The 25,103-nt window shown below is 49.8% G+C and overlaps 1 protein-coding gene across 3 annotated transcripts in view; it reads left to right on the forward strand.

Annotated features, from left to right (window-relative positions):
• Positions 1 to 19,260: 19,260 nt before the first annotated feature.
• The window catches only part of ETS1 (ETS proto-oncogene 1, transcription factor), a 64,548-nt gene continuing 58,705 nt past the window's right edge, over positions 19,261 to 25,103 (forward strand). For 2 of the 3 annotated variants that reach the window (XM_015884070.3, XM_085526070.1), the window contains exons 1-2: positions 19,294 to 19,415; positions 24,392 to 24,474. In XM_015884070.3, coding sequence (XP_015739556.1) covers positions 24,403 to 24,474 — 72 coding nt within the window. In that variant the 5' untranslated portion in view covers positions 19,294 to 19,415; positions 24,392 to 24,402. Of the gene's footprint in view, positions 19,416 to 24,391; positions 24,475 to 25,103 lie in introns of all 3 variants that reach the window. The other variant, XM_015884071.3, reaches the window with a different exon arrangement.

Genomic DNA, 25,103 nt, shown 5'->3' on the forward strand with positions numbered 1-25,103 from the left:
CAGAATGACCCGGGTTGGAAGGGACCTCAAGGATCATGTAGTTCCAACACCCCTGCCTAGCAGGGCCACCAAACATACACATTTACTAGTTCAGGTTGCCCAGGAGACCCCATAGATCCCCATAGAGACCCCATAGACCCCATAGATCCCCATAGAGACCCCATAGATCATGTTGCCCATGGCCCCGTCCAACCTGGCCTTGAACACCTCCAAGGATGGGGCATCCACAACCTCCCTGGGCAGCCTGTTCCAGGGCCTAACCACTCTCCTAGTGAAGAACTTCCCCCTAACATCCAACCTAAATCTTCCCTCTTTTAACTTAAAACCATTTCCCCGTGTCCTGCTGTTGTCAGCCCTTTCCAAGAGTTTACTCCCCTCCTGGGAGTAAGTTCCCTTCAGGTATTGAAAGGTTGCGATGAATCCAAAGCCAGTTCACTGCAATGACTTTGGGTGTACACTGCTGTCCCTGAGATCAGAATCAGGCACATTTTAGAGGAAATACAGAGTAAATAATGACAGAAATGGCCTCCTGCATTACTCTGACAAGGTTTTTCTTTGTGCCACATCCTGTGCTGGTGTCCTGGCACCAACTTCTTGTTTATGCAGCTTATCTTATCAAAGAGTAGAAGCTGTGACACTCAGACCTGGGCTGACCATTGCAGGGGGCAGCGATGGTTCAACGTGTTTCCTGTGTTGTGAGTTACTTAGATGTTCATTGTGACAACAGGGAGAAACATTTCCTGAGCGCTTCCTTCTGTTTTATAGAAACATCAGCTCCCGTTTCCCACTCACATGAAAAGTATGTAATAAATTACAGATTTTAAGGTACAAAAAAAGCCATCTCTCCTGAAGGACATGGGCTGCAATGCTTTTCCAGCTTAACAATAACCTTTGGAGCATGGAGACATCTCCTAGTCGTGCTTTGAGGGGAAGAGCAAATAACTTCACTTTATTTCTTTTCTTCTTTCCTTAACAGCCGTACTTAGAGACAGTTTATTGAGCTGTCTAGAACAACGTGAATTACTATTCTCTGATAAAACAAACCCAGATATTTTTGTCTTTGAAATACGTTGCAGATGAAGCCTACACACTTTTCCAGTTACTATCACAAACCTCGTCCACATGGGGATAAAAGGTGATTATAAATAAAAGGTGATTATCAATATATCCTATTGACCATGTGAACAGCTAATGCCTCGTCCTAGGTGGCATATGGACAAAGAGCAGATGATGCTCTGGGTCCAGAGAGCTTCTAGATTTATCCAACACATCTCCTGCATGTTTACATGCTGCCAACGAAGATGCAATGGAAGCAGATGGCAGCTGCAAACACCCAGCGTTTATGGTTAATCTCTCAAAAAATAGAAAATACGTGGCAAAAATCTTAAATCTCAGGAAGCTGCCAAAACACCCCCCATGTCCTCGGCTGAAGGCAGGGAAGGCCTTTCTGGTCTTGCCTACACCCTTCGTGGTAGAGTGGTTTCAGCTCCTGTTCTCCATCCTGCCCTATTTCCTGGCTCCTTTGATTCATAGGGCCCAACCACCCGTAACCACTGAGGGAAATGGAAGGTAAGTCAGGCAGCCATGCTCATCCATTTTCCCCTCAGGGAGAGGAAGAGAGGCTGAAGATAAGATCGCTTCATTTCAGCCAGAATCCATTTTTCACCGGCCAATTCTCGCAAGTGTGATCATACCAGGATGGATGGCACAGCAGCCACTGTCTTCAATAGGGTTGAGACCCAGATTTCAGGGCAAATACATCTGAAAAAACCTTTCTTTACCCCAAGTCTCTTTCATTTACTGGTTCTCCCCTACACTATGCAGATGTTTTCTGGCAATCAGGACGTCTATCTCTGCCAGAAGTACAACAAAAGACTTCATGCCTCAGTTTCCCCACCCTTATTCATCAGGAGTTTTGAATTGCAAAACCTTTGGGCATTACCATGTGTCTGAAAAGCCCAGATAACAGCTCCTGAGAGGAGACACGGACTCAGACACATTTCTCTCTCCCCTTATCCATCTCATCTCTACTCCTCATCCCACTCAGTGTGACATTGCTGTTGACTTCCAGAGGACCAAGACACAGCTGTCAGAGGAGAGATGCAATAGGAAACTCGGTCTATTTTTACATCTGGAAGCTGGGAAGTGCTACTGTATATAAACAGTTTGCCAAATGCAATCTTGTTGCTAATGCATCTTCAGTATCAGCACACTCTGCGAGCACTGGGATGAGGGATGAGCTGAGATTCACAGGCTGTGCCTGGGCATTGAGTGGAGCATGGATGTTCCCTGCCCAGATGCCTGGGAATTAGAGAGACTGGACTTAGCGGGCAGAATGAGCTGAATGCACTTGGGGGGCAGAAGGACATGACTGCACTGGGGGGGGGCAGCTGTGATGTCAGCCAGGGTGGAGATTTACATTCACCAGCATGAGATTTCACATGAGCAGGCTGCAAAGCAACGTGGCCGTCGTCCCTCTCCAGCACACGTGCAGATTAATGGGTCTGTGAAGGAAACCATCACCCTCCTGCCTTCCTCCACACCTCTCCGGCAAGTGGAAAGCTGCTGTTTCTCCTCAGGAAAAGGTGACACTGTGCAATGCTGCGGTTTTGCCTCTGAGGGGGAGAATTCTTTCCATTCCTCTCCAAAGCCGTGCCCCACATTTTGTCCTGGAAGAAGATCAAATCCTCTGTGGATTTACTGTGGTGCTTATTAAAGTTTCCAGCGCTCTCTGTGTGTCTCCTAAACACCTGAGAAAGACGAGCCTTGCCCTAGAAAGTTCGCCATCCAAAACACCTCCTCATCCAGCAGGAACGTTGTCTCTGGGCAGGCGGCCACGTCACAAGTTGAGTAGCTGGAGGAGGGCAAATGATTCCTATTACTTAATATACTGCTAAAGTAACAACCAGAACACTGGTGCTGGGACTCTCTGGAGAGCCTGGGTGCAGGTGGGTTTTGCACTCTAAGCTTTAAAGCTCTCACTTTCTTCACGCATTTTGCTCAACCCATTACTGCAGGTCAATGATGTGATGCAAGATCTAGGGCTCAAACTCAGGTTGATTGTTGAGTATATCAGTTTTTGCTGCTGTACAGCCTTTTATAAATGGCTGCTGAGAAATGAGCATAAGCAGAGGGTGTTTGAAGGCAGAGTGGAATCTCTCTCTTTATTTAGCTTGGAAGCCACACTGCTTTGCCCTTCTGTTGCCTACTGAGGTCAGCACTCAGCCCGTGGCTCCATCCATCCACCAGCAGTGTTTGCCTTTGTACCTCCAGTTCCCGGTCTCACCAGGAGAGCTGCTCTCAAGTCAGCGCCTGTCACCAACACAGAGCTCCACCTCTGCCAAGTGATTCATTCTTCCTGGCTTCAGACATTATATATAAATACATATATATATATATACATATACATACATGTATATATTTATAGATGTGCAACCTACCGTGGAGTGTCTGGGAGGAGAAGGTGTCCCACTGGGTCTGAGACAGACATCATATGTTTGGTGGGACAGAGCAGATCTGAGCAGGATTATCAGGTGAGAACCAACACTCACACCAGTGCAGATGTATTACCCCAGCATCGCAGCTCTGTGTGCAGATGAGAAGATCTGGAAGCTCAACCGAGCTACAGATGTCACACAAAACAACCCAGCCCCAGTCACCACCTTCAGGCTGTGATTCCTGGACTTTATTTAAGCAGCTGTATCCATTGGCATGAAATCTGTGCACAGTGTTGGACCCTTTGGGTGGCCAGTGCTGCAGTGAGCACCTGTGCAACAGTCAGGCTGGGCTCTGCTGTCCTTGCATCAAGTTGCAAAGTCAGGCAGTGGAAGGCTTGGAGGTTTTTGAACTGATGGGGAACTGATGTTTGAGTTGAAAGCAGAGATGTGGCAGCAGTGCTGCAGTTGGACAGGGGCACTGTCTGTAAGCCCTGCTTCAGAGTCAACAGGAGCAGAAAGCAAATGGCTCTGAGATGAGAGAAGGATGTCCCCATGAAGGATTGCACCAGCCCAGGGCCCTGCTGTAACCCAGCACACTTCTGCTTCTGCTGCCACTTCCCTAATTTCACCTCCATGGATCCCGACCACAGCTCGCTGAGCTGCTTGTTTGCACTTCGGGATGAGTATGCAGAATGGGGATGAGAACACTTCCTTACCACCCAGGGACGCTATAAATACAATACAGATTATGTCATGTGCAGATGAAACAGGCCATAAACGTCCATCCGAGACACCCAGACAGCAGGACGGCAACAGATCTGCATGGGGCTGCCTATGGGAGGTGGGGATCCGAATCCCACAGGCTCGGTGAGAAGGGATGTGAGTGCTGTCCTTGTTGGTGCTGCTCACATCATGCTAAGTTCCACCTTGTCATGTCAGAAAGAAAGCTGCATCCATCGGGCTCCACGAATGCAACTCCTTTCCCTTTTCTTTCTTTTTTTCCCCCCTCACAGTTATTTTTTTGTTGTTATTTTTGCTTTATTGGTCTGACCAGATGTTCTAAACATCTGGTGGCAGCATGTTTCTTTTCTCGGCTCTTCTGCAACATGTTAGTGACAAAGCAGCAACAAAGGGAGCAGGGATGTCTCTGTCGCATCTTTTTGCTGCGCAGCTCAGAGGTTTCAGTGTCTTTGCTGCTGGTCCCAGTGGCACCCTGTGGCTGTGTGCCGTCCTCTGTCTCTCTTCCTCTGTTCCCAGGTAAAATGGGCAACTTCTAGCACTTCCCAGTGCCAGGAAACCCAATGTCAAGGTGTGCTCCAGGAGGAGATGAAAAACCTGCAGGGCTGGGTCTGAGGTTTGGCTTCGCTTTGTGGCCTGGGGAAAGAGCCTTTCTAACATGCTTCAGGTGCCAGGTAACACGTCATGGGGATGCTCTGGCTGCAAGTTTTGCCTGAGGAAAGTTAATGATAAAACACTATTTCATCTTCTAAGTGAAAAGTTCATGGGTTTTCCTCAATATAGAACACAAGAAGAAACCCTAAGAAGAACATAAGAACATAAGAAGGAACCCTAAGAAGAAACATTTAACAGAGAAGCTCATTTGATACGTGTGTGGGGGGAGAAAAGCCTTGCACGCATTCTGGACAAGCTGCATTTATGAGCATCCCCGTCTGTCAGCTCTCCAGCTGTGGTTTTGAACTGCCGGCCTGCGGTGAGCAGGAAAGTAATTACTCTATAGCATCGTTTTCACAGCTCTCTCTTTATGGAGACAGCATTGTCTGGGAGTGGGGTCTGTCTCGAGGAGCACTTGCTGATAAAGCTGTGGCTCATTGCTCTATAAGTGAGACAGGAAATTTGTCCAACACCTCTGTGGAGCCGCAGAGAGCAGCGTGCTGGGAGACCTGAGAGTGTAAAACGTTATTTCAAGGTACAGAAGTCTTTGGCCTGGGCTTTGCTTGGTGAAAATTGGGGTTGCTCTGCTGACATCAATACAGATTTGCAGCAGTGAGGTGAAGAATTCTGTGACTGCAGAGGCAAATCCTCGTGTGTTGTGGTCTTAATGATAAAGCTCCAAAGCAGCTGACCGCCTTGTCCTACCTGGCTCCAAAAGGGGTTTTGTGTTCTTACCATATTACCCATCAACATAAATGATCTTCACCTCTCAGCATAGGGAAGAAGGTCCACAAAAAGAGCCAAGAAGGAATGATAATAAGAACAATAATGATAATAAAAACAAAGGTGATGATTCTCTCATCTCTTGGTGTGGCTAGAGAGAAAGGGTTGAGATCCAGGACTGACAGCTCTTATTTTAGAGACCTCCAGGTTGAAACTGACAGGATGCCCTTCATCATTGGCTGCCATGTCCCTTGTCGTGGGAGTGCCAGCCCACGGGATGAGCAATGTTAGTGCCTACCTGGGGGTCGGGATGTACTGGGGATTAGAGGAATTACCAAAAGCTTGCTGGTGAGCTAGCAAGGGGTCAGAAGGTTATCAGCATCATGGGGAAGCTGTATTTCTTGTCTGTCTTTTCAGGAGGGGGAAATACACAGCTGAGCTGGAGAAGCCCTATGAGCTGCTCCTTCTTTGTGGTACAGCCATCTGCCCTGCATGGGCCAGGTGGGTTTGGGTCCCAACAGTCGTTTTCCTGGTGCTGGGATGAAGGCAGCGCTCAGATGGGCACCAACAGAACTGAAAGAGCCATGAGCTCCCCAGGGCTGCCTGAGGAACGTCCCCTGCTAACTGATACAGAAAATGGAGAAGTGTCTCTGTCTTTCTCTCTGCCATTTTGGGGAAGTGAGAAGGAAATCTTCTCCTGCAGGTGCTGATGAAGAGCTCCAGCAGCAGCGTTTGTATGGCCCTGGAGAAGAATGGCGTTTGTTTAAGGGCAAAAACGGGCAGCATCAGTCCAGCTGGAGCTGCTGGATGGAGCAGGTGCCCCTCCTGCACCAATGCACACCAGCACTGAGTAGCAGCGGATTCATCACTGAAAGCTCCCCCAAAGCTGGAGGAGAAACCTCAGACAGCAGCAGCGATCTCTCCCTTCCCTCGAAGTCACGTTCTTCCTCCCTCCTCATCCTCCCCCTCCATCACACAGCTCCTTGTTGGGCACTCAGCCCCTACGATGCGCTCACAGCGCGGCTGTAACGCTCTGAGCTGCTGGCACCTGCTGGCTGCATGGAAAATAGCACAATATTATACAATATTATACAATATTAGACCTCTATTCAAGGTCTGGTGGTTGGAGAGGAAATCCTGATAAGCAGAGGGAGAAATTGGGCACATCTGTGGACATTTCTGTGATTCTGTGATATGAGATGTTTCCCCTCATCTCCAGATGAAGATTGAAGGCCTGGGATCCGGTGACAGCTCCCCACTGGCCAGCACATATAGCACAGATAAATTGTGGGAGTAAAATACCTGTGGGTTTGGCTCAGTCTGCTTGAACTCTTTTTGCCAGGTGGAGCACCAGCTGAGCTCAACTGCAACACTAGGAAACCTAATTTGGCAAAGGAAGGGTTATTTCAGCCATAAGAACAAGCGAGTTCCCACTGGTGCAGTTTAAGGTTGATTCATACAGATGCTCAGTGGGTGCCAAATCTCTTCACTAAGCGGCTTCACAGCCCTCCTATAGAAGCACCAGGTTTTATCTCAGCGCATTAAATTGTCAAGAGCTGCAGAGCAGTTCCTTCCCTCCCTCCTGTTCCTCTGCTGCTCTCCCAGCACCACTTTTCCCCATGCTGTGATGCTGCCTGAGATGCTCCACATAACTCAGTAAAAGGGTTTACAAAGACATCTGGTTTTGCACACTCCTGCACAGTCTGATGGCACCGGGGGAGACGTTTAGAGACAGAAAATGGATTGTTCACGGGGAGAAACTTTTGGATGTCAATCCAAGAATGAGTCCAAAAGCATCTCCATCCAGCTGTGATGGGCACCCGGCAGTGAGGATAAGCCAGGAGCACAAATGGACACAGGTTCTGTATACAAAGCAGTCACATACATTGTGTCACAGGGACACGTGTCCATAGAGCTGTCCAGATTGCCCCACATAAAGCTGTGCCTTAGGGACAGGAGGACAGGAAGGTACCCCGAGGCATAGAGATGTTTTCATCATGGCATCTCCTCGTGTCACTGCTGGTGGTGGCTGAATGCTCGCAGGGTTGTGAAATGCATTCATTTGCAAAACATGCTGGGTTGCTTCTAAGAAAGATAACCAACTTACAGCAAAGGGGCAGGTTTGCTGAGGCAAAACTCACAGCCGTGATGGGCTACGGAAGATGACGCTTATAGAGGAAAGATCAACATGAGATAGGCCAACTACAATAGGAGGAAAGAGCAGAGGCATTTGTGGGGCAAGATGTGTCTGCTTTGTGCTTTTATTTTACCAGGGAGACAGCTGCTGAGCACTTCTTTACCCAGAGAGGCTTCTGAGATGTAAGATGAGCTCTAAATAGTTTCCTTCTTTATTAGAAATAACCATTGGCACAAACTGCCACGGGAAGTGATGGATTCTCCATCTCTTGAAGTCTTTAAATCAAGACCGGATGCCTTTTTGGAAGAGATGTATAGCCAAAGAGAAATTATTGGGCTCACTGTAGGAATAAGGGGATGGACTCATATGGCCTGTGTTAGACAGGAAGTCAGCCTGGATAATCTATGGTCGTTTCTGGCTTTAAGATCTATGATAGTTCAGATCTGCAGCCAAAGTGTGGGACTCTTCACTCGCCTTTCAAACAAAAGCACTTCAGGGTATGGGAAAGCTTCTGAACTGCTTGGAAGGCTCCCAGTACCCACAACTTCACTTCCACTGGTACCTGAAGCTGTGCCATTTCCCAGTACATTCACTTCCCTCCAGGCTTATGGTGATGCTGGGCATCACCCCCAGCACTGCCATGCATCCTTGGCTTGCCACAGTCTGCTGCAGTAGAACAATAAGGAAACTGAGGCTTCACCAGTCAGAACAAGGAGGGCAGGCAGGCAGGGTCGGGTTCAGGAATGACTCAGGGTGAGCTGAATGCAGCCAGTGATGTCACACTGTTGGGAGGCTTTGTCTCAGCCTCAGCCCAGCCGTGGTCACCCCACACCTTCCTCAGCCCAGGTGCTGGAGCTGCTGAGCTGCTTTCCGTGCTCTGCACCAAAATGCCTCTGGCCCGGTGAGCCGAGCAGCCCAGACCAGAGCGCACGGTGCGCTTCTGTCTGCAGTGCCGAGCAGAGGCAGCAGGCGGCTCCCAGCGATGCTTCAGCTCGGGGCTGTCCGGCAGCTCCAGGCGCTCTGGGGAGAGGGGGGGGGTTAAGACCAAAATACAAAGGATAGATAGCAAAAAAAAGAGAAATGCTGCAAAGTGCATGGAAACGTTTGCAAGGCTTTGGCGGTGAGCTGCACCGCAGTGCCCTGCTGCAACTCAGCTGCTGGTTCAGGTAGTGCAGCCTTCCAGATGGCAGCTTAGAAGCAGCCTCCAAGCACTCAGACCTATGCAAAAACAAGCTTCTTCCTTACCAAGTGAATGCCTCTACATCTCCTCCTATTTTCTATTTAAATAACCTCGTGGCATTGCCACCCAGATGCTGCAGCCATGTACTAATAGATGAGAACTTAATGGTGGCACTGATTGGGCAGAAAGAAAGAGAGAAGAAAGGAAGGAAGAAAAAGAAGAATGCACGATGACTGCATTATGGACACATTCACGATGCCCTGACATGGTTTGGGTTGCCCAACATGGACCTGGCCAAGGCAACACGTTTTGGGCAGGGTCTCCACACACTCCCCCAATTGCTCTGGCACTGGCAATGTTCACTCTGGCACTGCTGCTTTTGGAGCAGGCCTCCTGACCTCCCTCTATAGTTCAGCTCCCAGCCGTCTGGAAAGTCAATTCCCCCCTTCCCTGCCCTACAGATGTGCAGCAAAGATAAAACAGTCTGTGGGCTGTGAGCTTCTCCAGATGCCACAGTGGGGGCGAGTGGAGGCAGAGATAACACAGAGGAGTGGGACCCACCCCAAATGAGCGTCCAGATTGCCTCAAACCTCCTTTTTCCTTTAGTGCAGCACCATGATTTTTTACCAAAGCAAGGATTTCCTTGTGTACAATGACCCTCCTTTGGCAGAGGACCCTGAGCTGTTGTTTTGCCCCCTATGGGGCTGGGGGCTGCCTTCAGGAGATGTGCTTGTGCTTCCTGCTGCACACAGAGGGAGCACCAGGTCTGTGGGAAAATCCCCCTCTTGCTGCCCCTTGCATTCCCCATCTCTGCAGCTCTGTGATGTCCCATGGGGCGACCACGGAGGGGCTCAAATGGAGCTGGGGGGTCCCAGTGTTTTTGCTGTAGCTCCTCTATATGAAACCCATGAGATAGGAGTGAAAGCAGGGCCTCGTTTTCAGCTCCTTGTGATTCAATTGCTTGTAATTCTAGGCAATGTCCCAAGGCTTGCCGAAAGGGCTGTATTCATCATCCAACAAAATAATAGCCATCAGCATCAATAAACCTTAATGGGGAAACACAGAAGCCAGAGACCAGGTAAGTGACAGGGGCAGAGCATCCTTTTAATGACTGCAGGACCCTGGATGCTCCCTCAGACATCGCACAGACAAAAGCGCTGTGAGCGTTTTGATATCATTTACACGTCCCTTGCTTAGAACTGTTCTGTTTCCTTTTGAGAATTCTTTATCATTTTCAGATCATTTGGGGGCTGAAATGTCTGGAGCTGCTTAAAATAAACCCAGTTTACACAGGTCCTCATTGCAGCCGGGATGGGTAAGGCGTCTCCTGAGAGATATCAGCAAAACTCCTCTGAACAACAATTAATGGCAGCTAATTACTCTTCCCTTTGTGTTTTATTTAGCTGTGGGGATCAGCCCAGGAAGTTCTGCCTTCCACTGCTGGAATGGTCTGGTTCTGGGACTGAAAACAGCCCCATTTTGTGCATACACAGCACCCTGGGGCTCCTACTGCCCTGTGTCTGAAGGTGAACCCTGTGGGCACAGTGTCAGCATCCATGTCTTTGCTTAGAACTGCACAATTACAGAACCTCTTGCATTGGAAGGGACCTTAAAGGCCACCTCATCTCAGTCTCTGCAATGAGCAGGGACAGCCCTGCTCCATCAGGTGCTCAGAGTCCCATTCCCTGACCCTGAGTGTCTGCAGGGATGGGACACTGCCACCTCCATGGGCACTATGAACTGGTTGAGATGAGAAGGAAACATCTTCTTGCTTCTCTTCCTGCAACCTTTCCTGCCCAGTGGTCCCTCCAGGGCTGTGTCCTGAAAGCCACCAGCTCAGGGATGTGCAATTAAACAGCCATGAAGAGCCAAACCAGTGGCTTTGTTGGCTCACACTGGGAGCCAAAGGGGAAGCACAAGAAAAAGGCCTGGTCCCTCCCTGCTGTCCTCACTGATAACCACAGTGCTGGGATTTCCTGAGCCCAAAGTGGTTTCTTTAGTGGCCCTCAATGGATTTGTCTTCCTTGAATTTTTTAGCTGCTTCTTGACCTCAGTTCTGCCTTTCATCTCTCCCCATCCCTGTGCTGGGCGATGTCTGCAATGGGACTCAACCCTGCAGAGCATCCCTACATCGGCACTGGGTACAGTAATGTACCCTGCAGCAGACAGTGAGTACCAGCTCCAACCCCTCCACTTCTGATGCTGTGCACAGATGTTGGGGGTTAGAAACCCATGATATTTAAGGCCCCTTCCAACTCAGACACTGTATGATCTGGGGAGGGTGGGTGTGCAGCAGGGACTGAGCTCCAGCATTTAGAAAATGGGGCAATGATACACTCAGGAGCCGGGCAGGAGGGACACAGAACCATTCAGGTTGGTCCCAGCCTGATGGAGCTGCTGCAGACAGGGCACGGGAGGAGACAGGGAGGGTGCACCCCACGTGCAGGCAGGAAGAGGCAGCTAAAATAAGCAGGAGGGTGGAAAAGGGAGGAGAGAGTATTAAGGAGATAACAGAAAGGTTAGAGGGGAAAGTCAGAGGAAGTGAGCTGAAAACAGCTGAAAGTCACGGAGAGGTGAAGCTGAGCCTCACGAGCAGCGCAGAGCATCGTGATGAGGAAACCAACACCAAGTGTTGTGCAGATACAGCAGTGGTGTGTGCGCTGCCATCATCCCCATCCAGCCCCCCAGGGTCACTCAGGAGCAGTGTGGGGTTGGCTGTGTGCAGGACCCTGTGCTGTGTGCAGGCACAGAGCTGGCGTGGGGTGGCATTTTATTCATTTTCTTCATAACATTATTGGTATTTGGGAACAAAGCACAAGCAAACGATTGGCTGCAGCCGTTCCTCATGTGGGCTGGATTTTGTCTCAGTGCCTCATCCACGTGTGGGAACGGAGCCTGTGTAATTCTGCACTGCTGCAGCAACAAAAGCTGGATGTTCCTGTGAGCCAAACGCTCCGGGACTCTGCGATTTCCACATCCAGAGTGAGCTTAGGGCTGAGCCCCAGGTGCCATTACCTCATGTTTGTTTGCTCAGGCTGGGAATAACACCCACAGCCCTCCGTGTCAGAGCTGCCAGACACCTTTTTGCTGGCTGTAATTCTCACAGCAGCCACCCCAGCCCCGAGGATGCTCTTTGGCCCTTCACGGTTTACTCCCATTTCCTGGCTGCCAATCTTCATTTAACTCGTGGAGCTCAGCATCACGACGCAGCAGAGGGCTGAGCTCCGCTCGTGGCCCCTCAAAGCGTCTGGGGCTCTATCAGCACTGCCATAAGAGAGCAGAGGAGGGGGAGAGCAGCCCCAGCCCCGCAGGGCTGTGCTGCAGCTGATAAGAGCCCTGACGGGCTGTAATGGGAGCCCTGGCCGCCTGTTTCCTCACAAAGTCATGACTCAGGGATAATGTTCACATCCTCTGAATGGCGAGGGAGCTAAAAATACAGCCAGGAAAACGCGAATGAGCGAGCGAGCATGAATGAGAGCGTGAGTGAGAAATGCACAGGGGAAAAGAGAGAGGAAGCATGAATGAAAGAGCCTGGGAGAGAGGGAGTGCAAACAGACGGCCCTTCCAAGTTTCCAAGCTGCAAAGCTTGCAATCAATTCACTGCACTCAGCCGCTGTGCTGCAGGCTGTGCCTCTGAGAGTGGGGGAGATGGGCAGCCCCAGGGCAACCCAGACCCCATTCCTCCATCACTTCACAGCTGTTTTGAGGGCTGAGAGTATTGCTGCCAACTCCTGCTGCCCCTCTCCTATGCGTGCAGGAGCTCATTTTCCCTATAAGACAAAAGATCTTACTGACTGCACTGTCCCTCATGTCCCTTTGGACATTCACCCCTTTTGTCCCCCATTTTGCACATTCACCCCTTGTGAGCCCCATGGCAATGGGTATGAGCAGGGGAAAGATGCTCACTGGCTCCAAGCTCTACAGTCCCCTCTGTGAGAATAGACGGGCCTTGAAGCATGGTGTTAGGGTTAAGGCACACTTCTTGCCCAGAAGGTGTATTTGAGATATATATGAGAAGTGGCTCTGGGTGCACCGTAACCCCATGCAGTATCATTTTGTCTCTATTCAATGTCTAGGGACAAAATCCTGAATGCAAAACCTGTTCCATGCAGACTCCAGGAGCTCTATAACAGAGAATTTTTGCACCAAAATACCATTTTCAGGTGCCCCCTCCCTTGCAGGGCCGCCACCAGCACATCCCCAGCACAAACCAAAGCCTTGTTTCAATTATTTCCTCCTGAGGATCCGGCTGCTGTGCCACAGCCCCTCACCTGCCACTTCCCCACTCCTGGTTTTTGTTTTGAGCTTCTTTTGTCCCGGGTTTGCTCCATGGGGTTGGGTGGGGAGCATACAGCATCCTCACAATGGGGACCGAACAGAGCTGAGCAGCCCCAAGCCATGCAGCACTGCATGCCTACACCTCCGCTGGCTGCAGAGCATCAAAGTGTTGTCGAATAGATACAATGGGAACAGGGGGGGTCTCTACTGCCAGTAATGGGGGTATACCTAAAAGAGCCGATCTTGCCCAACGTGCTATGGAGCAGTTCTTGCACTGCCTTTCATCAGAGCTGCCCAGGAATGGGTTCACTCAATGCTTTTGCCTTCCTAAGGCACATTTCATAGGGAAATGAATAAAAAGGAGACTCCTGAGTCACTCAGATCATGCAGCATCACCAGCAGTGGGAAGTGGCTCCCGGCAGCTCTGTCTGGAGCGGGTCACAGCGGGACGAGCAGGGCTCAGTGCAACCCGCACTGCAGATGGGAAGCGAGATTAAGCCCTTCGTCACCACGCTGCACCCACTGCCCTGACAAAGGCCGGGGTGAGCCTGGTGCTAATCCAAGGAGCCAATTTTAGAGCTCTCGCAGACAATCTCCAATTGTTTGGGGCCGGTTTGAAGTTTTCCCAGCCGCCCCGTCATCGCATCCTGCGGCGGGGCAGGAAGGGCTCCGTGCAGGCACTGCTGTACCCAGCGGTCCCTGAGGTGTGACAGCACGGTCCCCATCCCCACCACACCGTAAAGGATGGGCACAATGAACTCGTGGAGCAGGCAGGGATTGGCCATGCTGGTGGGAATCAATGTGGATGTGGCAGCTCCTGTTCCCCTGCCCCTATCTCCCTTCACCCTCGTTTTCCTTTCAGCTCTCAGCAGCTCTGCCTCAAGATGGGAAACCAGGCAGAGGTACCTGGGTCTGCCCCCCACCCACTTCTTGTCTGCACTCAAGATGTTTCACAGCTCTCCCCATTCTATTTCCATCCTCATTGTCATCCTGCTTTGAGAGGAAGGTCTATTCTTCCCCAGCTCCTTTTCTCCCTACCAAAATGGGACATTGTTTCTTCTTTCTTTGATTTTAAAGCCAAAAACAGTTATAGGAAACTGTTCAGCAGATGTTTTACAGCATGAACCTAGAGAAAAAGAAAGAAATAAATAAAAGCCCTCTGATTTTGCTCGAGGATCTATATTTAGCCTGACGTTTCCTCCGATTCAGGGTTTGTGTTGGCATAGGCGAGGCGTAGGTTTAAACACTTTGATTGTAGCATTGATTTTATTCCTCCCATTCGCTGCATCTGTGAAAATCTGGAGCTGGCTGAGGGAGAGAATGCAGTGCAAGAGAATGCAATCCTAGAGGCAATATACAGAGACCCTACAGATTGCAGGAGCTGCAGAATCATCATTAGAAGAAACCAGGTGTTGAGATCACCTAAGATGTATGTTAGGATAGTTTGTCTTCTGTCACTTAGCCTGGAGGTCACCTCCTTCACCCAGTGCAGAGCCAAGCCTGGTACCAAAAGCAAACCCCTCACCTTTTTTTTTGCCATTGGAAGCTTTAAATCAGGATAGTTCCTATTCCCAGGGCTGTGGTGTTATCTTCTGGGCTGCAAACCCAGACCAGATGGAAGGTGCACCCGGGTGGGAGAGCAGGGAGGGATTATTTGATACTGGGACGTGGGCTGGCCCCAAGTGTGACATCGGCACCACCACAGCGATCCGTGCTGTGGTCTACAGTCTGAAATCAAAGCAATGTTTCCAGACATTAATGGCTTGTTTGTTGTCTCAGATGGTGGAAATCCAGATAGAAGTTGTAGCCCGAATGACCTGTTTGATTTCCAACAAGGCGCTGCTGGTGCCGTTTCTAAATGGCCTGCATTAGAAAGGCAGAGAAATGAAAAAGGAAAACTCACCCAAATTCATGGGCTGCACTGTGGGATGGGGGAAGGATAAAGGTCTGATTCATAGGAACATCTTTGGCTCCTTTATTTAGCATCCTCCATATTAGATATGCAGACAATCAGGAATGTCAGCTTCCCCAGACTGCTTCTTGCATAAATTAGGATGGTTTGCTGCTCAGTGCTAACCCTGCTGTGACCCCTCCCCGGCAGCCCCTCAGTCTGCTCAAAGCCAGCAGCTCCTGCCTGCTTCTATGGAGCTCTGCATGTGTTGGGGCAGCCTCTGGAGGAGCCTTTTTGGATCTGCTTACTTGGGGGAAGTTGATGCACCATTGGTTCCCAGCAGGACAGGTGCTCATGCCGTCAGGGTCACGCGCTGCTACAGGTGATGATGGAGCACTGTGAGTGTGGTCTGGCTGCTGATGTTCTGCCTGCATCCAAATTGCACAGGGATGCTTCTCATTGCACCACGGCACAATAGGATCCTGCATCAAGTTTTAGGCTCTGGAGCCCAGATGAGCTCCAGCAGCAGCTGGAGAAACGCCCCGGGAGATGCGGAGCCCGTGTCTGGGTGGAAACCTGCTCAGTCCTGCTGATAAATGAGACGCTGCTGCTTCCCCTCCCACCCACACACTTCCACTTTCACTTCACATGTGGGACCCAGCACTGTGATCTGGAGCGGGGCCATAAATAACCCCTCCATTACCGACCTGCACGGTGACTGTGCATTACAGCTGCCCGTATGGGCTGGGCAGTCCTCCTTCCATAGCATGGGGTGCCCTCCCAGCAGAGTCTCCCAGCAGTGCCACCCTTGTCCCCTGCAAGGATGGAGGGCACAGTAAGAGCCCAATGCATCACTTCTGGTGGTGCTCAGGAATTACATGTGAGAGGTGCAGCTGTGCTCAGAGCCCATCCCATCCCATCGTCACAGACAAACTTTCCTTGACCTGGAACCAGATGGGAAATGAACAGAGAGGTAAAGGACGTGCTTTTAACCCATATCCATGAAACCGAGCCTCATGTTTCTGCTACCATTTGGTCCCTCTTCCTTCTGGAACAAGTATTGGTGAGATGTAGGTCCTTCTGTGTTGGCTCCATTGGTGCATGCATGGCACCACTGCTTATAATTGCCATACCTGATATGCACATTTTCATACAAGGGGCACAGACTGGCAGTGTTATGGCTACAGCTTCCCTGGAGATGTTGCTTCACATCACACTTAGAGCTGAGTGGAAATTTCTCACTTCCTCTTCCAGCATGAAGAGTTGGATGGATGTTATTTTTGGTTCTATCATACATAGATACATACCTGTATTTATAGTCATATATAGAGGGGGAGACTGTGCTAAAAATGAAAACTCAAAGCAGAATGAGGGAATTTTTGCAAGGCGTGGTGTCCAACCCAAGCCATACATCCTGTATCCATCTCCTTGTATCCAAGACGACAGACTTGAGCTCCTGCTTGACCCAAGGGTAGGCAAGCTTTGCTCTCTGGCTTTTGAGGCCAAGTATTTCCCCCAACCTGGGGCAGGGCACACAGCATCTCTGATCCACACCCATGGAGCAGTGAGTGGGATCCTCACCCCAGTGCTTAAGGCCAGAAGCAATGAGCCCTGGCTTTGCCTCTGCTTCACGTTTGAGGGCAGCCAGCAACGGAAAGCCTCAGCACCTGGCGGCCAGATGTGCACAGCTCCTAAGGGACCACTGCTGGGCCATCTGTGACACAGCTACGTGTCTTCATCTGGAGTTCCAGGAGGGTCGGGAGGGAATGCTGTAGCCTGGGCAAAACCACTGGAACATTGATGCAAAGCACAGGCAGAACCCTGGTCTGGCCACATCACCTTGTCCCAGCATAAGTCACCCCCCAACCCACATCTCCCCACCATTACTCCCTCCTGCTGCTATGCCAGCTGAGAGCAGGCAGCCCCAGCACTCAGGGTTGTTTTGTCGGTTCCTGCTCTGTTTTCCTGCTGTAGTACAGAGATGATGATGCTTCCAGACCCAACAAATGACACTAAAGTTCATTGTATGCAATGCTCACCTTGGCTTATGATCCTCAGGAGGACCTCAGGTGATGCTAACCCCATTTTCCACCCATTCCTCTAACTGCAAAACAGAGATGAGCATTTCTCAGCACACTGGGAGAGCAGCTGTGCGTGCTGACATGAACATCCAGCACCTCCCAGGAGCCCAGAGGTCATTTGTGTGCCCTAAATTCAACCTGTGCTCAGCCTTTGAACCATCCACGGGACATTTCAGATTCGGTAAAAGCAGTAATAACTGCTCTAATTAGACACTAATGAATCTTTTTCTTTCTTTCTTTTTTTTTTTTTTTATGAGTACAAAGAAAATCCAAACCATCTGGAATGGAAACTACTTCTTTATGCACTATGGCTTTATCAGCTGAATGAGCTGCCCTAAATTTAACCCAACTTCTTGCTGCTGGCTGAAGCAATGGATTCGGGTGGCTGAAGCAGTAGTAACCCCCAAACCAGGCGACCGTGTGCAAGCAGTACCTTTACCAAGAGAGGTGACCTGCACACAGCAGAGCTCAAACCAGAAGCCTCTCCATTTTGCAGACACACAGTCGACTGGACAGCCATAACGCAGAGGCTATTAATACATAGATTACTGTATTGGAAAAGCTCTCTGCTGCAGAGCACATCATCCAGCTTAGGGAAAGAAAGACATCTTGCTCACAGATGCCCGCAGGGTTATCCTGCAGCCTTGGGAAGAGTTGCCCAGATAAAAATTGATTGCTGGATGCATTCCACTCCTTTGGCGCTCAGACGTGACCGAGTCTTTGTACCAAAGCCCAGCAGGCTGGAAACCTTCCTGAGAAGATGGAGCCCTGTAAATAATTTCCTGAGTTAAAATAGCTACACAAGAGATCCGTGCCTTATGGCTGCGAGTTCAACAGGTAACGTGTACTCATGGCACCTGCAGCTCTGTGCAGGCAAGGCAAGTGAGTGAAGGCAAGGGCTGACACAGAGCTCCATTCTTCTTTTAGGAGATAGTGAAAGTCCTCAAAGGACTGTTTCATACCTTTTATGTGCCTCAATATCAGTGTTTGTGGGGGAATTTTGGAGGGCTATTTGTCACTATGTGCGTTTGAGAGACCAGGTTCTGCTGGGCTGGGAGGTGAGGGGCAGGAGGGTCCTTCATGCACCACAGCTCTGCACATTTGATTTCACTGTGGGGCATTTGGCAGCATTAGATGCCACAGAAGCCTGTGCAGGCAGGAATTACGTGTCTGATATCGTACAGTTTCAGTCTATGCTTTTCAAATAGCCACTCAGCTGCGAGTAACCAAAATGCCAGGTTATGAACTGGGAGAGTTCTTTCTTTCCCTGGGATGAGCAATGCTTCTCCCCCCCCTTCCAGCCATAGCACTTAGATACGCACACTGCATTTTTGCTTTATTGTGGAGATGCTGCAAACCTTCCAGCAAGCTGACAGCTCCTGCGTGGCAAGGACATGTGCTGGAGTGCAGAGCATTTCCAGCCTGGAGCCCTCTCCTGGAGGAAAAGGCAGCTTTGCAACATGGGCACATCCTCCTGCATTCGGTACTGGGTAATGCAGGGCTGTGGGATCCAGAGCTGTTAGGACAGAAAGGAATTTAACCTCACATTTTAAGACTTTATGTGCTCTGGCCTTTGTTTCTGTCCCCATCTCTTTCCATGCTCAGGGAAAGCGTTCCCCTGCTCTTCTAGCAGCCCTGCACACTGCAGCCACCAAGCAGCCCTGCCCTCTGGGGCAAAGCAGCCCATGGTGCCCTAGTGGGGCCTCCAGCAGCAAGGGCTGAGTCAGAGCTGCCTGAGTGCTCTCCCCACTATGGTACCCTACAGAAAGGGAGACTAATGCAGCCTTTGTGATTGTAAAAAGAAAGCAGGCGTGCACCGAGGGGTCTGCAAATGGGCAGTGGGAGCCTGGCAGCTGGATCCTGCCCATGCCTGGGGGAGAGGGTGGCATCCAAAAGCACTGCGGTGTTTGCTGTGCGCAAAGGAGCAGGAAACCCTGAGGTGCCCAGGGGACTTTTGAGGAAGAAATAGCAATTTTGGGCAGCAGTCACCTCAAAGCTGGGGCAGCCCAGAGGAGCTTTGGGAATGAGCTCGATAAAGCTCACACCCCGTGGTGAGGGTCACAGCGTGACATCTGCCAGCGAGAGCGGAGCGCAGGGGGCTCGCCTCCCCACCGCCCGTGCAGGGCTGACCACTCCCCCTCTCTTTGAATAGGCGGCCCTGCTGCAAACACTATGGTATTTCCATCCTCCCCAGCTCCGGCGCAGAGGATAGCACCAGGTAGTTGGAGAGAGACCGGAGACAAGTGTGGGGAGCCGTGGAGGACATAAGCTTTTTCCTTGGTCTTCCAGATAAGTAGTAAGTGGTGGTGGGGAGAGAGTCGCTTTAAAGGCTGTTGTGGGCTGTAGGTACCTGTGTTCCTTTCTATGATAGATAGAAGGTTTGTTTTGCTGGGGATTTACTCTTTCTCTCCATTCCCAGTTTCACCCAGTGGCTGATTCGTGTGTTTGCTGATAGTTCTGCAGTGCCTTACGAGTGTCTGAGCTGATGCTTCCCTTTATAAGTCCTTTTTAATTTCATATATGGAGTATATCAAGTCGATATGTGTGCTTAGGAGCCTCTTCTAGGTAGCAGGCTGCGCCCTGGCATTCTTACAGCGGGTTACATTTGCAGTTCCTTCTATTTCTTGAGAGGCAGCTTTGGTTGTGGGGTGGGGCTTTGCTTGTGCTCGCTATGGGGCAAGGGACCAGAGAGGTGCCCAGGCCCAGATGTTCCCCCGGCTCCTCCAGCACATCTGGGTGCACAGACAGGGAGAGGGCAGGTTGACCTGCCCCCCCAGACAGGACTGCTTTCTGTCTTTGGAGGGATGCTATGCGAGGTTTGTTGCCTCACCTCCGCATGTTTTCCATGGCAATGGCATCCCCAAAGGGCAGAAAATGCCACAGGTGAGCATTTTGCGTATGTTTGCCTATGGGAGGAATTGGAGTCAGGAGCCTTGAGTGCGGCAGCCACAGCAATGTGCAGCTCTGCTGCTGCTGCTGCTTGGGATGGGCAAAATCCTGCACCCCTCTCACAGCCAAATAGGGGCAGTGGGCACCGTGTGGCCCCAAGCAGTGCAGCCAAGGCCTTCCCCCTTCCCATTATCCTCTAAATCCCCATTTTGCATGCGGTCACTCTCCTGCTATTACAGTTACCATCAACTTCCCATCCTGTGCTGTCAACTGACACCTTTGGGGGCTGTGGGCTGGGTCCGGGGTGGTTTCCTGGTTACAGCCTGTTCGTGCTGCCTCTAATCCAGCTGGGGTTTTGATCTCACCCCTGCCTGTCCTGTAAACAATTTTCTGGTAAGCCAGATATTTAAGGCTACCAAGATGATTGCATCAGGGAATGGCCCCACTCACCCAAGGGGTGTGATTTCCATGGATGTCTGCTGTGTATTTTGTGCACCCAGCACTGGGATTGTTCATGGCCCCTGCCCTGAGCTGCAGGGTGCCATGTGCATCTCCAAACCAGAAAGCAGCCCAGTGCTATCATCACCTTTTTATGCTTAGCACGTGAAGGCACAGAGAATCTCTGGTTTCTCTTAACTTTCTACAGCTGCTGAGTACTTAATGCTTAGTGGGATTTTCAAAACACCAGCAGATTTGGGCAGGCTGGTCCCTTGCATCCTTCCATAGGTCATATGGGGAGTCTGGAGCAAGACACCAAATACAGCTGGGCCTACAATCCCTACCCTTTCCTCCTATGCTTTGCCCTAGCTGAGGATCTGGCCCATGACGCTGCACTGTAGGTCTATTATTTCACAGAGGGAAATACGTGAGTGGAATAACAGATGACCTAATTAACCCCCCCCACCCATTCACATCTTCCTGCTGTTGCAAATAGCAGCTCTGATCTAAGAGGGAGCAGTGTGACTGTCGGCAGCAGCCTCTCTGCTTCAGCATCCCACCTAAACCCTCCCCAGCATGACCAGTGGGTTTGGTGATGCCACGTTCATCCCATTGCAGCCACTGCATGGCGACACAGCAGTGCCTTAGGGCTCAGGTACTCAGCCTCTCACTCTCCCTTTGCCTGTGTGAGCTCAGGCAGTGCATTTAATCTCTTTGAGTATTCACTGAGGATGCAGAAGGGCACTCAGTGCATTTCTCTATCTCCCATGTCTGTGCTATTTACCTCCCTGCCTGGCTTCCCTTCAGTTACCTTTGAGAAGGCTGCAAAGTTTCAAAATCATAATGAATGTAGGAGCCTCTGATGTGAAGCAGAGACAGGAGGTGGCCGATCTGTTAGGAAGCATATTTAGTGCATAGTTGGCAGTGAGATAAATGCAATCCTTCCTACCGCTCGTATCCCCGCATTAGGGATGCTCCTTTTATTTTAAGCTGGTGCCAAGGTCTGATGAATTGAATGGGTTTTTAGCATGCCAAGAGATCAACAAACACTTTTTCCCTTGAGAATTGAATTGGCAAACAGCCTGGAAAGTACCAGGGTTCCAAGGGTTAAAACCTTGTGGAACAAAGTCATTTCCATGAGCTATTTTCTCCACCCCCTCAAAGATGATAAATTATTGCTTGATGAAAAATAAAACGGTATCACTAAGCAACTCTGGGGCAGGAGCTGCCCGCGCCGCAGCCCATGGAGGACGAATGTGTCCTCTGCATTTTTCAAGTCTTTGTTCCCACACTTGTAGTTAGGAACACTTTGATAGGGTTGCTATTGCCGCTCCTGGCTCCCCATCCAACCTCATGGAAAGTGAATCTTGCTGGTTTCTAGGGCTGCAGAAAGCTGTCCAGATGCTGTCCCAGTCATATTGCGGCTGTGCAGGGTGCTAACATGGGAGAGATGGGAGCTTCTGTCTTCTCTGCTGCAGGGAAATCAGTGTGGTCTCACTCAGCTTCCATTTCCCCAGACTTAAAACAACAAAGCACTTAAATGCTGCAAGGCAGCCTTTTGAAGGGTCTTCATATACCCAGTAGATACAGCTCATCTCCATCTAATACCTATTTTAATTCCTTCCTAATTTCTACAAGGGTATGCGTTTATCTTAAGGACAAATCAGTTTTTTCCCTTTTTAAACTAAGTTTAGTAATTACTTTCTTAAAAATTCTCCCGTAAAAGAGCAGGGATGGATGTTGAAATGAAATTAAAATGTTAATTAAGTTTTGAAATGACTGAAGAGTCTAATAGCTTTGGCTGGTACTTGATTAAGCCCCAAAACAAGCTCTGCTTCCCCCACACGTTTTCACCATGAGACAGGAATAATAAGAGCAAACAATGAGATGAATCAAGCTGTTAAGTCATTAAGGATTTTACCAAATGGCTCTGATTCCCCTCTATTTATTAACAGTTTGCAGCAAGCTGCAGATCTCGATTATCTTGGTGTAAATCTGCAGTGATTTCCTCAATTTTGGCCAAGTTACCTGACACAACGGATGCTGTCATTGAACTCAGTTCAGCTGCAAGCTCCTGAGTGGTCATTAAAGCTCTCTAATGGCATCCAAAGGGAGGAGAGGAGCTATTTAGGCTCTTATTAGAGGAAGCTCAACAGAAGAAAAATATGGCTCAACCATCAGGGAAACCTGCTGACAGTGAGAGATGTATTGGGCTGTGAAGCAGCCTCCTGCATGTAGGAGACTTCAACCATAGTGGGTGCTGCTTTGGGTATCAACGTGTGGCACCGCGTTGGAAGGTTTGGTTTGAACAATGCTCAGTGAGGCATGAAAGCAGTTTGTAAGCAGTGTGCAGTGTGGGTGACTCGATCAAAGGGAAACAACAAAGCCAAACCCCAACTGCCTGCTGCAAAGCAGGAAAGCGGGCTGCTCTGCTTGTGGTGCCGCTATGTCACTGCTGTCACCCCTTGCTCTCACACGTGCCCATGTTGCTGAAGCACTTGGGTCATCCTGATGTAGTGTAACCTGATGTTTCTGTAGTGTCTGCCCTGTGCTGGTGCACTTTGGCAACATAGATCCTAACTTCAGAGCACAAGGACAATCAGTCACAGTTAGGTGATGCAGTTGTACCCTTTTAAGGTTAGGAGCGGAGGGACAGGTGTGTAACTGAATGGGGTGGAGTGACTTTCCTTTGTTGGCTGCTTTGTTGGCTGCTCTGCACCCTCTTTTATTCTCCCCAGCTGCAGTGAGATTTAAGACAACGTGTTTTAACGCCTGGTAGGGCAGGCTGGGAGGGTGTGCTCTGATGCTAAGATCAGTTAAGGCTTCTCAGCCACAGTAACTTGCAAGACGTGTGCGTTTAGGTTCGCTTTTAGCACAAGGAGAAGCAGATCCGTTGTTCTTTCAGCACGTTGGTAGTTTTCAGTTTTGTGAATTAAAAAGAGAAGTAAGAAACAATAATAATCCTGGTGTTAGAGCAAAAGTTAGTAATAACAAGCAGGAAATGATGATAATAATTTAATACACATATACATGCAGGTGTTCCACATTTGGCCATTAGTCACACCGTGTGGTGGGAGACGTTATCTGCAGTCCCTGGTTGCTGAGGTGCTGAGTGAGGCACAGCTGGGGCAGGCTCTGCCTCTGCTGCCTGTTTGCTAACAGCAGCCCCAGCCCAGGGAGCAGGGAGGTGGGGGCTGGAGTGCCCAAAGGAGCTGTGGGCATGGAGAAGAGGCTGATGGAAACCTGGGTGTGCTGGCTCTGGAGGATGGCTTGGATGAATGTTTGCATCTGCAGCACTCATGATTTGTAGCACAGGAGGTCTGCAGAAATACAAGGGTGTATTTCAGAGGCTCTGGAGCTGCTGTGTCCTTAGTTAAGCTGGAGCATGGCAGCTCTTCTGGCTTCTTGGGCTGCACTGTGTATCAGTGTGATGAAAACAGTGATTCCCTTTGGTTCCAAGTTGTTGTGCCATTCCTGAATGAGCCCTTCTGCACTCAGGTCACTGCCATGAGATGGGTTAGTGCTGACAAAACTGCAGGAAAGGTGTTGATCTCAAGGGATTGGAGGGGGAGAAATGGCAATTATTTAAATAATAAATATAATATAAATTTATAAACCAATTCTACAGCAAGGGAAATATGATCCCATCCACCCTCTGAGCAGCTCCATCCAGGTGATAATTCATTCATCGTTGTCCAGCTCCCATCAGTTTACACAAATGGATTTGTGTTTGCATTGTTGATATATATAAGCATCCAATCACAAAATCAATTATTAGTATAGTTTATTTTCCTTTTACTTTTCCTGCTTTAAGTCACTGAGATTGACAGCCAAGTGCTACCCTTACACAGCTGTGAGAAGGCACAGGCTTTACAGCAGGTCTAGCTGAAGCTATCAGTTATTACGCCATGCCAGAACATCTGATGTCTGCTTTCCTTTCTGCAGGCACCTCAGAGATGATGAGTTACTACATGGACACAACCATTGGCAGCACGGGCCCTTATCCTTTGGCTCGCCCTGGAGTGATGGTAAGAAAGCGAGGGGGGTTATCTTTCTATCTCTGGCGGTGGCTTTTCTCTCTGGCTGCTGTGACAATGGCAGACCATTCACTGACACAGCTTGGTGTTGACTGCTAAATTGTCCCAAGGTTCCACGTAGTTCAGAGCAGCATCCAAAGGCTGAGTGTTTGCCCAGAGCTTATCTCAACCTCTCGAGCTTGCAAACCCAAGCTGGAAATAGGATTGTTGCATCGGATTTCCTGTGCTTGTCGTCAGAGGAGGATTGTTAGGGTAACCATTGTCCTGCAGCCTCCGCTCCCCATGCTGACCTTCACCTGCTGTGGATGAATGCAGCAGCATCAGCACAAAGCAGACCTGGCTTTGGAAAAGCTTTGGTTGGGTTGGCCGGAGTATTTTGATAAATACTGAGCTTCCTCTCCCATAGCAGCCCCTTTTTGTTTGTGCAGTTGCTGGATGGTTGTGTAAAATATGGATTATAATGCAGTGCTGGGCATGCCTATATGGATGTCAGCAGCTGTGGGACGGGTCTGATAGTGCCTTGTGTTGCTCCTGAGCTGTGCTCTTTGTGCTGCCGATCACCTTATGTTTGTACATGACCTTTATTGAGGAGATCACATCAATGGACGTTTTGCCAAAGA

This window comes from Coturnix japonica, chromosome 34, assembly GCF_054131305.1.
Source record: "Coturnix japonica strain WE chromosome 34, WE-NBRP24, whole genome shotgun sequence".
NCBI lineage: Eukaryota > Metazoa > Chordata > Aves > Galliformes > Phasianidae > Coturnix > Coturnix japonica.